This window comes from Ambystoma mexicanum, chromosome 7p (genome assembly GCF_040938575.1).
Source record: "Ambystoma mexicanum isolate Mex_15411 chromosome 7p, UKY_AmexF1_1, whole genome shotgun sequence".
In the NCBI taxonomy this organism is placed as follows: Eukaryota; Metazoa; Chordata; class Amphibia; order Caudata; family Ambystomatidae; genus Ambystoma; species Ambystoma mexicanum.
In genome coordinates this window covers 726,086,584-726,099,876 of record NC_090939.1, presented here as the reverse complement: position 1 = coordinate 726,099,876, position 13,293 = coordinate 726,086,584, and the positions used below count along the sequence as shown (strand labels likewise).

The 13,293-nt window shown below is 45.4% G+C and overlaps 1 protein-coding gene across 7 annotated transcripts in view; it reads right to left on the bottom strand.

The window, feature by feature from the left end:
• Nucleotides 1-13,293, bottom strand: part of REPS2 (RALBP1 associated Eps domain containing 2) — a 1,712,589-nt gene that overhangs the window by 795,229 nt on the left and 904,067 nt on the right. For all 7 annotated transcript variants that reach the window (XM_069636810.1, XM_069636815.1, XM_069636811.1 and 4 more), the window contains exon 8: nucleotides 7,865-8,007. In XM_069636810.1, the coding sequence (XP_069492911.1) occupies nucleotides 7,865-8,007 (143 nt within the window). The remainder of the gene's footprint in view (nucleotides 1-7,864; nucleotides 8,008-13,293) is intronic.

Sequence of the window (13,293 nt, the reverse complement as noted above, 5' to 3'; positions counted from 1 at the left end):
GCCCGTAGCTCACAATGGCCAGTGGAGAAATGGGGCCATTTCATAGCCCCTTGCTGACGGAATCTATGCAAGGGGCCTACCAGGCAGCAAACCACGCTGGTGACTCGTCTTATGTCCAGATGAAGAAAACCATCCTGGAAAGGATGGGCGTAGACGAGGAAGCATATCGACTAAGACTGAGAGAGACAAAACTGCGTCCAGGGGAAACACCCCAGCAACTCTACTACAGAATACACAACCTAACGGAAAAATGGCTCAAGCCTGCTACACGCACTGTGCCAGAAATGAGTGAGAAGATCAAGCTGGGTCAATGTATAGAGGCACTTCCGGCGCCAATGAAGCATTTTGGTTGAGGCAATCAACATAGCCTTAGCCTTCCAGAAGGCCAGTGGTTCTCGGCCACCTACGACCAAGCCAATCAAACCAACCCCAGCCAGGGGGACTGCCAACACTGAGACAAAGACTTTACGGCGAGAACCTAGAGGAACAGGCTGACCCATTGTGAATCTTCAGCCTCAGTGTTTTGATTGTGTCGAATGGGTCACATTGCCAGGTTCTGCCCCAGGAAGATAAAGTCAGAACCTATGGAAATAGGTTATGTCCAAGGTCGGGAGTTTCGACGCCGGCGAGAACTGTACCTAGTGGAGGTGCAAGTGGATGGAACACAAAGGCAGGGGCTCCTGGACAGCGGCAGCGAGCAGACAGCAATCCGTCAAGAAGTAAGTGGGGCAGGGAGGTGAGAATGGAATAGAAAAACTGGGCAGAAAAGCACAAGCTCAGTGCTCTGATAGACTGGCTACCGGAAGATAGAAAAACAACTTTCCGGAGTGAACTGTTGACAGGCCCTACCCTAAAGAGTGTGAGAGAACTAGCACAAGTCAGCCCAACGAGCACAACAGGGTATCCCTGGTTTAAGACAAACAGTAGACTGATTAGAGTTACGACGGACCAACCTAAGAAGGAAGTAGAACAATTGCTGGTACCTCTCGGGTTCAGATCAACTGTACTTAAACTGGAACACGACGAAGCGACAGGAGGTCATTTGGGAAGAGAAAAAACACAAGAAAACCGTTTGAAAAGATTTTACTGGCCAGGAGTGTACCGAGAAATAGCTAAATACTGTGAAGAATGTCCCACTTGCCAGAAGACCAACCCCTCTAAGCCACTACGGGCTCCCTTGAAACCCATGCCTCTCATCAAAGGACTGTTCTATAGAATCGGAATGGGCATAGTCGGACCTCTAGAGCCAAACAGCCATGGGCACCAATTTTTACTAGTTGTTGTGGATTACGCCACCAGGTATAAGTAGGCTTTCCCAATGAGGGGGATAAGCGCTGCTCAAGTGTTTAATCAACTGGTACCCTACTTTGCTAGGGCGGGGTTACCTGCTGAAATAGTGAAAGACCAGGGGAGGAATTGTGTCTCCGGAATAATGCAGAGGGTTTGTCAGCAGCTTCGCATAAAACAAATACGCACTTCTGTGTACCATCCCCAAATGGATGGTCTTGTTGAACGTTACAACAAAACAGTTAAACAAATGCTCAGAAGAGTGACAGCCCCCACAGGAAAAGACTGTGATCAGGTAATACCTTGAGTACTCATTGTGCTGAGAGACACCCTACAATCATCCACCGGCTTTTCACCATTCGAACTGCTGTTCGGCCACAGACCCCGAACTATATTAGACATAGCAAAAAGTGAATGGGAGGAGCAAAAAGAAGAGAAGCCCTTACTAACTATGTCTTGCACTTAAGATCACACCTTACGAAGTTAAGAGAGCTAGTACATGAGAACTTGGCCAGCACTCAGCTAGCCAGGAGAAATATTACAACAGACATAACAGAGTCTGCACTTTCCAAATGAGTGATAAAGTCCTGGTATTACTCCCTACATCACATAACAAAATGTTAGCACAGTGGAGGGGGCCATATAAAAAAGTAGCAGTACTCGGACTAGTGAACTATTTGGTTGAACAAGCGGATAGAAAGGAGAAAAGACAGAACTATCGTGTAAACCTCCTGAAAGAATGGAATGAACCCAACCCATCACCTCCAAGAGTACAGAACCTCATGGTAGACCCAGACCAGTCCGCGTTTCATTCAGAACAGTTAGGAGCTCAACTCAGCCAAAAAGAAAAAAATTAGCTAAAAGAATACCTAAAACCATTAAAACATGTATTCTCTTATTTCCCGGGAAAGATGACTCTGGTTGAGCATTCCATTAATACCGATCCTTCACAGACAGTACGAGTATGACCATATAGGCTTCCAGAAGCACGAAGAGATGCCATTCAGGCTGAAGTGGATGAAATGTTGCAACTGGGCGTCATTGTCATGATGCCCGCTCCCGGGGAGCCGGTTCAAGCCCTGCGTCCCCGAAAGCGGACATCCAGTCCCCAAGGAAGGACCCAGCAACCCCATATAGGGGCCCTTTGGACAGTGTCCTGGCGCCTATGGCGCCAGGCTCATTATGGAAGTGCTTGGGTGCACTTACCTGATGCAGACCATGCTGCAGGATCCCGGCCTCCTTGAGGCCTGAAAGGAACTACTTTACCTGTGGGACGAATTTACCATCCGGGCGTGGTCGGGGAAGGATACATACCTGATTGGAGGAAGGATACATACCTGGAATTTCTTCCAAGGCTATTTAAACCCCACCCGAACAGCCACACGTGCTTCGCGTTGTTCTGCATCTAGCAGCTGGACGCTCACCGTGTCTGCTCCTGCATCCTGACTTCTGCCAAGCCTGCCAGCATCCTGGATCACCTGCAAAGGAAGAGAAGAAGAGAACAGAAGAAGGAAAAGTCCTTAACTGCTAAAACCGCATCCCGGAGACATCTCGCCGACAATCCTGAAAAGGAAGACTTTTATTTAAAAGCTCATCGCGTCGATCGCTGCAGCGCCGCATTCCACTCACCTTTACAGGGCGCCTCCATGTTCAGCAGCAATCATCCGGATTTGAAGTCACGCCCCAGCGCCTAGGGAGAAAAAGACCAGAACAAAAGGTGAGAGAGAAGGGAATAAGGAAAGCTAAATCTCCATGTTAAGACTTACCTGTTGATTCATTCCCTCTTCATTTCGGGTCCGCGCCGCATCCTGGCATTTCCAGACCCCGGCCCCTAAGGGGAAAAAGAGACATCAGCATTAATGAGCGAATGAAAAGACATTACCAAAAAACGCTCCTTAAAGACTTACCTGATTTCTACAAGGATTTCACCTCTCATCTCGGGTCGGTGCCTGTTCCCCGGCATTCCGTACCCCGGCCCCTATGGGGAAAAAGACACTAGCATTAGTACATTAATGCATGGACACAAGGGGAATCTCTTATCAAAAAACTTACCTGGAAGCCAAGCAAGTTTGGTTCTCACCAATCCGAAAATCCAGTGAAGTAACTGGATACCAACACGCCCCTGCATCAGAAGCAGGATGGAGAGCTCGTCCTTCCAGACCCTAAGGTGAGACGCTACGAGGTATCACAGAAGGGTTTCGAGGAGGGTGAGAGGGGAAAGTGGGAGGCTGATTGCATTACCCCGCAGACAGTTAATCCCCTATTTTCGCCTACAGAAGGATACTTCTGTGAGCCAGACAAGCCAGATTTGGGGGCTCGGTCCAGTCCGTCTTCCGAACCCTGCGCATCACCTTAGAAGAGAGGTCACAGCAGCGCGAACCAGGCCAGCGCCTCCGTGGGAGTCAGGTGAGCGTAACAGTCATAGAACCCTCCATCAGCCACTGGTCTTCACCTATTGTCCTAGTCCTGAAATGATTTTGTCTGGACTACAGAAAATTTAACGCCACATCCACTTGCCAGGCTTACCCAATTCCTCGCATTGATGAACTTCTGGAGAGGTTGGGTGCAGCACAATTCCTCAGTACAATAGACCTGAAAAAAGGATACTGGCAAATCCCTCTGAGACACGAAGACAAAGTGAAAACCGCATTCTCCACACCATCTGGATTATATCAGTTCACAGTCCTCCCGTTCCGTCTTCAAGGGGCACCGGCAACATTTCAATCTTTGATGAACAAGGTTTTAGCCCTGCATGGACAATACAGTTCAGCATACTTAGACGACAATCATTTTTAGTAAAACCTGGGATGAACATTTCCAACATCTAAAACAAGTGGTAGCTGCCGTTGAGAAAGTCGGACTTAACATAAATCACAAAAAGAATGTCCTGGCAGCACAACAGACCAGATATCTGGCATATCTGGTCGGAGGTGGTGTGATCAGACCACCACTGGATAAAGTAGAAGCAATATTAAAGCTACCCATGCCCAGCAACAGAAAGCAAGTCCGTGCTTTCCTGGGGTTTGTGGAATACTACTGTTGTTTTATACCCCTATTTTGTACCATCGCGAATCCATTAACCAATGCACTGAGAACCTGCTACAAGTGTGACTTACTACAGGATGAGCACGCCAAGGCGGCCTTTAACCAACTCAGGACAATTATCTCAGCACTGCCTGTATTACACTGTACTGACTTCAAGCAACCTTTTTCTGTGTAGACAGATGCATCAGGTACAGGACTGGGTGAGGTTTTATCACAAGGGAGTGAAGAAGAGCTAAATCCAGTGGCTTTTATCAGTCGGAAACTCTTGCCACATCAGACTGCTTACTCCACTATCGAAAAGGAATGCCTTGCAATAAAATTGGCAATCGAGACTTTACGATATTACTTGATAGGGCGTCATTTTACAGTATTTATGGATCATGCCCCTTTACAATGACTCGCAGTACAGAATGACTCCAATCAGAGTTTTACGATGGTTCCTGACGTTACAAGCATTCTGATTGCAAACCATCCATAAACCCATGACTTTCCAAGTTGTTCCAGACTACCTCTCGAAGAGTTTAGATCGACCCGAACGGCTCGACTCTTGGGAGGGTGTATGTAAGGGCTACTCGAGTGGCGAACAGGATGCAACCAAATGAGAGCATGATACCCGAGAAGGTGAATGGTGGGGCCGCCATAAAACACTGGACCGACTCATGGGTGTGACACCAGAAGAAGCAGCACTGCCGGTATTGTCCGACATTTAGAGAGGTGAGCAAGCTGGGTGGATGGACACCAACGGGGCGGGAGCCCTACAGACTAATGCGGGCTGGGATGCAATACAAGAAACCAGAACACAGCAGCCTAACAAGGCCACCACTGCAACACAGGAGAAAGGAGCAGTGCCGGTCAAAATGGCCGTCGCAGGCAGAAAAGAAATGGACGAAGCGGGTGATCCGCATACCGCTGCCGACGCACAGACACGTGGGGAGGCTGGCAGGGAAAAGACCATCACAATGGATACAACCACACACGCGGAACATGTCCGCAACATTACACCTCGAGTGTTCCGTTCACTAAATACACAAAAACCCAGAGCAGGTCAAAATAGCCTACCTGTAGAGAATCAAAATGAGGGAAGGGACGCCAGGTTGCTAACAGAGAAGCCACAAGGCGAGGCAGTACGGTGGACCGAGTGGAGAGAAGAAAGGGGCGGGGCTTGGGGAGGGTTTGTAACCTTCAATGTATGCTTGATCCTGATTGGGCAATCAGCCAGCAGCCCTTATATAAGGCAGAAACCAACAAGGGACTAATGTGTTCTTTTCCATGCTTTTTTAGAACCGACAGGACTGAGAGGAGAAAGCACCTGAACACTGCTGGGCTTATAAGGATTAGGAGGACCAAGAGCCAGAGAGTTCACCCTTATACTGGAAGTTTCCAGAAGAGACCAAGTTTTTTTGTTTGTTTTTTGGCCGTTGTTTTATTTTCTTTTTTCCCTATTGAGAAAAAAAAAAGAACTTCTGAAGATCGACTTTTGGTTCCAGTTTATTTTTTCTTTAATAAAACCGGAATTGTGTTCAGGCACTTCAGTGGTCCAGTATCTCATTACAATGATGTTACAGAACTATATTTAAGTTATTAATAACTCCTCTTTTAACATCTATAAAAGGACCCTCCTTTAACCAACATATTTTTTGCAGCGCATACTGATGTGTGTCATTTTCAGCAGCACATGCTGGGCATATAAGTCATGGTTGAATTGCCTAAAGCATGAGGCTTGACCATGAACCCGGTCCATTGAACCACCACAGTTATCCACTGCACCTAGCCTGCATCCTGGCTCATTTCCACTATACCCCCATAATGTGACCCGCACCCAAGAAACAGAATTGTGATATCCTGGCAGGAGAGTAAACCGGGAGTAAGAAGAGCAGTAAACCTGAAACCGTGGACGAGTGAGAGCAAATACAAAAAGGGAAGGCCCATACCCCTTTTGAGGATCAGTAATAAAGTTGCAATACACTGGCAGTAGAACAAACAAGGGGTAAAAAGAGGAACAGTCAAAGGAAAAGGGAAGAACCTTACTCCTTTAAGGTCAATTGAGATAAACTGAAGATTCAAGAGAACTGTGTGTTTTAAAGAGACTCAAGGGAAGGCTTATTCTCCCTGGAGTATATTGGATGCTGAAAAACAGAAGGAACAAAGGGAAAGAGTTATTTTCCTTAAAACTGTGGAAGCAGAACAAGTGAAGAAACTTAAGGGAGAAGTTGTCCCCCTTGAAACTGTGAAGTGAAATATTGTATAAAGAAATAGACAAAAGGGGAGAGCCATTTGAAACAATGGAACGTTATTTGACCGTTTTTCCAGAAGTACCAGACAGACAGTGAAAGACCAGAAGAAAAATAGGGGAAGGAAGGATCCGTTCCTCTCGTGGAACTTTCATTCCTTTTTGTTTTCGGCACCATAGAACTTTATGTTTGGAACTCTGAAAGAAAGCTGCAAGTGCATAGCTTACAGAAATCCCCTTGTACACATTATTTCAAGTTTAGCGTGTAAGGGTCAGTTTAAGGTTTTTGGACACAGGGAGGAGGATGCTCATTTTTTTTAACACCCTGACATAGACTTTCCTTAGTTTTGTTGAGGCAGGGAAACCCCTCTTGGGATTAGGGATAGGCAAGATTTCTCCCAAACCCTCTTATTATTTTGTGATAAAGAAAAATCTATAACTAACACATAACATGACTCTGTGTCCGAGTCTTACTGTTGAACCCTTACAGGGGCATCAAGATAGCCTTTTGAGAAAACAGCAATTCTGATTGCTCCATGGTGTGGCAACATTTTCAAATGGCTGCCACTGTAGTCCACAGTTTTTTGCAGGGTCCTGTTGCTCATATGCTTCAAAATCTTTCAATGGAGCACATTGCAGGCAGATGTGGGTCTTTTAAATAGAACCTGTGTTTGGGTGTTGTAACTTCTTTGCCTCCCTTGTATCTTTGATACAATGGCCCTGCCTTGTTTCCTCAGCCCCACTATTTGATGATTTTACGGACCTTCCATATAGCCTCGCCTTGGAGAACTCTGTGATACTCATCACAAGAAGGTTCCTGTAGGCGATTACAGTTCACAGGTAGGCTACCCCTCCAGTTTGGTGATTTGTGGTGCTACCTGTGGGTCTGGATCGCAATGTCATTCCCTATGAGACTTCTGGTGAGTCTTTTGTAACAGTGAGGTAGTTCCCAATATCAGAATATGCTGTCCGGTCCAGGAAAGAGACCAGAGGCCATGTTGCCACTACAGTTTTTTGCTTTTAGGAGTACCTGAACAGGAGCCATCAGCAACATTGGGAAATGAGAAGGGGCAAGACAAGATATTACATGATATTTCATGCCATGGCAGACACCCAAAAGATCAGTAGTAACCCTATCTCCCATTCACCCGTTCCCTTCTGCAAAAGATCAAGCTTAAGTCTGCTGACATACTTTAATGCGAAAGAACATGGATTGATACGTTGAAACCAAATCAGCACTTAATATGTAATTACATTTAGAACTGGTATGTTGAAAAAAGGTACATCAGAGTTAAGTTTTACCTGTAGGTAGCAGCTCTGGCAGCAGTGTTTGTGGCAGTGTTTCCGGCAGAGTGTAGCCATTCTTCCTGGCAACAATGAGATGGAAGGCAGCACAGAACTCTAGCAGGTTCAGAGCGCCGTCACAGTCGACATCGCTGAGTTCCCTGAAAAATGCAGCATGACACATGATGACAAAGTGACAGCAACAGAGGGTCTCGTCTGAGACAGTGGACAAGAATAAGCAACAGAGAAGAGATGGAGCCGTCTAGTTGGCACATTTACCAACCACAGACTAACATTTACACTTGTTAGGAAGAATGTAAAAATGTACTGATCAGTGACACTTTTGTTGAGCAAATATCCCCAAGTAATTTTTTCAGATGAATTTCACATGGAAAATACATTTCAGAAATAGATTACATTAGAAAGTGCATCATGCAGTAGTTCCAATTGATGTTTTATTTTATTTCAGGCATTTTTGGAGTGTTACTATCGGTACAGGTGAATTATGTATTCACATTAACAGTTGGACTCCCCCTCAGGTCCCTCGGGGGGCAAGGGAGTGGGGGGGGAGGAGAACTGGTAATAAAAATATACTCACACTGGGCAGGGGCAGGGGCTAGAATATAGGGCTTCAAAATCTTTAGGTGAGGTACGTCTGGGTCCATGTGAAATGCCACTAGTGTGTTACAACCTCTTGGGGGGATCCCATTAAATCATTGTGAAGGTAATGCCAGCAAGACTCTTCTGCATGTTCTTATTAGGTGGACCTGCATTGAAGAAAGGTGTGGAGCCCTGTCGGATACAACCCGTTGGTAGAAGAAGTCAAGCCTGCAGGTGCCAGGAAGAAAAACTGTTTATCCCCGCTGCCTTTAGGCTCCTGCCACCTGAGCAGTCTTAGGTCCCGAGACCATCCTGCTTGCTCAATCCTTCCAGATGCTCAGACAGAACTAGCTTTTCCCCCTCTCTTGGTTGACCCTCCAATATGGTTCAGGCTCCAGCATAGTGGATATCATCGACTGGCAACCCATACCAGTTCAGCAAGTTTGGGGAAAAGGCACTTCAACAATTGAATGCCCACAGCATCAAGCTGATAATGGACCCTTCCCTCTAACTCGGAAAATAGGCAAAATGCATTCGTACAAAAAACACCCCCCCATCCCACTCACAAATACTATGTTTCACCTATCACTGGTATGCTATATTGGGGCTGTGCCACTAAACACACCTATCTGAACAGATCTTGCTGTTGCTGAGAAATGACATCACATCTGCTCCATTTGTGCTATGAGAGGCACAATTTACCCCTAGCTCACAGAATGTGTTCAGGATGCCATACAAAGATCTTAACGCATAATACAACCCTGTGTCACTTCCAAAGTGGGTGAGAATGTTCACAAATGAGTGGATCAATAAAGGAGCTTGAGACCAAGTAAAAGGTTTACAGTACCGTTATTGCTGTCATAGAAACAAAATTGAATTTTAACATACATCAAACGGGCTTCTCATAGCATCCTTACAACAAGTCTTGTCCTACCTCTGTCAATGGTTTCAGCCGTCCCACCGACGTACATTCACTTATGGTCTCTGGGATTTTCAGTGCCCCACGCATCTTTCTTGGCTTATGTTGCTCTTCTCATTAGCATGCGTTGGTCTCCAAGGACTTGGACAATAGTTGGCACCACCACCTCTGGGGACCTAAATTTTCTGTGTGCAGTTTGGGCGTGAGGCACTTTGGAATAGGTTGACCCTGGGTTGTTACTATTAGTACCCCCATCTGAGGCCTCATTATAACCCAGGCCCTCCCACTCCCTCCGATTGAAGAGTTGCTCTGGGTGTGAGAAGGTATATTTCCTTACCCTAAGGGCCCGGAGTAGTTTGCCAATACCCATTCTTGAGGCCTACAGTAGATATAGAGGTGAAAGCACCTACTCTTTCAATTATCTCATTGATCTGCAGCCTGGAATAGGCATCAAAGTGGCAATCCCATTTGCCTTCCAAAAGTCAATGCATTAGCGCCACATGCATAAGTACAACGGGAGAGGTCCAATGACTTCAGATGGGCTGGACTACTCAAAAGTGCAACATCTTTTGGATTTCGTTCTGCACCACTTTGTGTCATGCTTCATGGAGTCCATAGAGCCAGATACACACCGATTTTCTCCTGTTGAGCATGTATATGTTGGAGGAAGTCCTTCAGTCACAATGGTTAATAAAGGATTCAGAATATCTTGAAGGTAGTAAGACTGGTGGGTACTTTGCCCTTCCGGTATCAAAGACATTGAGGAATTTAGAAGTTCCTAGGGAGCTTCAAAGCTTGTACAGACCACCAGCCACTGGTTTTCTGGGTCCCAGAGGTATAGAACCTTTGCAGAGTAAAGACAGAGAATCCAGTGATGGGCTAATAAGGTAAGGTATTGTCTGCAGTGTGAGACGTAAGGAACAGAACAATTATGCAGTGGATCGGATGGGGAGACTGGCATCATGATGAGTAACATTAAATACCTAAAAGGGCATTGAAGAGCTGTAAGTCTTAGACAGTGTGGCTCCTAATCAAAAGTAAAATAAACCCAAAAATAGCATGGTGCGCAAGAAGCGAGCACTAATGGAAAGGTCTGCCCATGCAAGGGCTGCTAAACCTTGGGGCTCTGGTGTGGGTACTGTATTCTTTATTTTGCGCACACACAATGAAGATGTTCAAAAACAAACAGAACTTTACATATCCTACAGAGACTGGCATCAACAGAGTCTTTTTCAAGAAAATAGGAGATGGGTAGCACGGATGCTCGCTCCCAATCTGTAAATGTGGACACTGGCATGAAATTCATCCTGTGATGTCCATCAGAAGGAGGTTCTCAGCAGCTGAGAGTGGGGACAAACTTCTAGGAAGGGCACATATGTGCAGCCCTAAAAGGGAAGGCGGTATCCTGTGACTGGTCCTGACTTGCTAACCTGGGTGATCTCTAATTCAGCTGCCCCTTGAGAGAGGGATACGCTCAAGGTAAGCTAGTGCAGTGCCTGAGGTTTCTGCGAGGAGGATGGACAGGGTTTCATGATTTGTACCATCTGAAAGTTTCAGAAGGAGTGGGAATAGCAATACTAGCATGGAACCAACATTCAGATGGCCTAATGCAGCTACTAGTATTAGATTATTTTAGTGATATCTACACTGCTAGTTTATTTTGTGTAAGTACACATGAAAGACCCATCCCATAAGGACTGGATGAATATATTGCTCAGGTAGCTCATTTATGCTAATTGATGCATTGTAGCACGAGACAAAGGAATCTCTAGAGACAACAATAAAATCTGTTCACTAGAAAGGATACATTAAACGAACTTGTTCATTAAGTCAATCATATATTAACGTATGCCCTCTACTGGCTTCCATTCAACTTTGGGTAGCCAGCGAGCAAGTTCATTAGAAGCTCATTTTTAACATGCAGACAGTGTTGATTCCTTGGGTAAGGTGGGCTGTCAGTTCCCACTTCCAGGAACAGTGCAGTTGCAGAGTTGTCCAACTCCAGGCCTCGAGGGTCAGATCCATGCTCGGGTTTCAGGATACCCTTCATTATTATTCATGAGATACATTTGCATGCAATGATTCTGAATGTATGCAAATATTTCCTCATGAATATTAATGTGCGATATCCTGAAAACCGATCAGGATTCCAGCCCTCGAGACACAGAGTTGGACAACCCTGCCGGTAGCATTGCATTGACTCAGTCTCTGCTTTGTGGTTCAAAGCCTGAATAGTGTGACCGTGATGAACGCTTGTTCGGGTGGACAGTTATCTAGCTGCCGACAATGCTGTATCCCAGTTCTAGAGAGAATGTGTGTGGAAATAGCAGAGGCAAACGCAAATCTATAATGAAACGCTAACGACATTAGTAAGTGAGAGAACAAGGGCTTCATGCATGCAATTAGAAAAACATATTAGAATTGCTACTGCATGGTGGTGTGGGGCTTCATGATGTGGGATGAGATATTTCTAGGCATGGGAGGAATGGTCAGAAGGGCACTTCAGACTGGATTTGACCTGATACAAAACTAGGCTTGCCCTAAACTGTTAGGTCCCTTGAGCACCAATACCCACACTAAGAAGCCTTAGTTAGGGCCCCCTGGATACTGGGACATTCTTTGCCTTAAGCAGCTAAAATATTGGTACGACCAGGATGCCAAAATACACTTATGGCATAGAAGCCCCTAAGATACCAAGGTATAAAGAGGGGTCCCTGCTTAGCTTACTCATAGGTGAATGGCCTGGTCTTGCAGAGTCTGCGGATTGCAGAAGGAAGGCTTCTGGTACCCTACCCCCAAGAAAAAGTCCCCTTGAAGGCACTCTGCCACTTCATGTACACAAGGCTAGCATGTCAAACAGATTCTACTTGTCCTGAAGCACACTCTGTTTAACGGTCAGTCATCAATGACTCTCTTAGGGATTGACTATTTCACAATTATATCATGCTTACTCAAACCCATCATTTTTGTTTTCTGTTGAAAGACATTGCAATTTGGGGCAGATTGTCCAGCAGAAATGGTATTGCAGAGGTTACTTTGAAGATTAGGACCATGACTAGCAGAGATAGGGCCGCATTATGAGTTTGGAGGCATTAGCATAGTCAGGCACTAATACAATTAACAACTGCTTTACCAGTCCGTCTAATTATGGGTTTGGTAACTCCTTTGCAAAAATAAAACACCTGCTTGCAAGTGGTGGCATTACCCACAGTCCATGGTGGTTAGGGATCAGGCAGTATTACCACATGCATTAAATCACCACTCCCCAATGAAGTCCTATGGGAGTTCAGAATGGATAATAATGTAATCTAATAATTTAGAGGTGAATTACCATTAACATTCGTGGTAATGGTAATTCGGTTTGGCAGTATTAGCATTGCTAATACCGTTACACCGATTAAATAAAGGAAATTAGAATCCCTTCCAGTCCTGTTAATAAGCAACAACTGTGAATACACTTTCTCCAAAACCTAATAATGAGATATAAACTTAGGTACCACTCCAACCCCTCTCTGCTTTCTCAACCCTTTGAAGCGGCCTCTGGGCATTCGTAAGTGCTACATTAGTGAAGTAAGATTGGTGCTGCCTGCTTTCCTGCCCTGCTATGCTTGCCCCAATATCTCAGTCACCCTGCCCATTCCTTCCCTCTCTCCTAATCGGCCATAGGCCTTTGGAGTAAAGAATTTGTTACAAAGCTGCCAGACAATATATGTTTGTTTTTGGTCATGTTATAGGACCTTTTGTTCCCTTTTTATGGTCTATATATGTCTTCCATTAATTAACATTTGGACCCATATTCTCAAATGTTTGGTGGGGGAGAACCCAAAAATACAACCTTGTGACTGCTCGCTACCTTTGCTCATACAGTGTAATATGGGGAAAGTTTGAAAACATTTCCAGGGCCACTTTTGTTTCTATGTTACCCCCT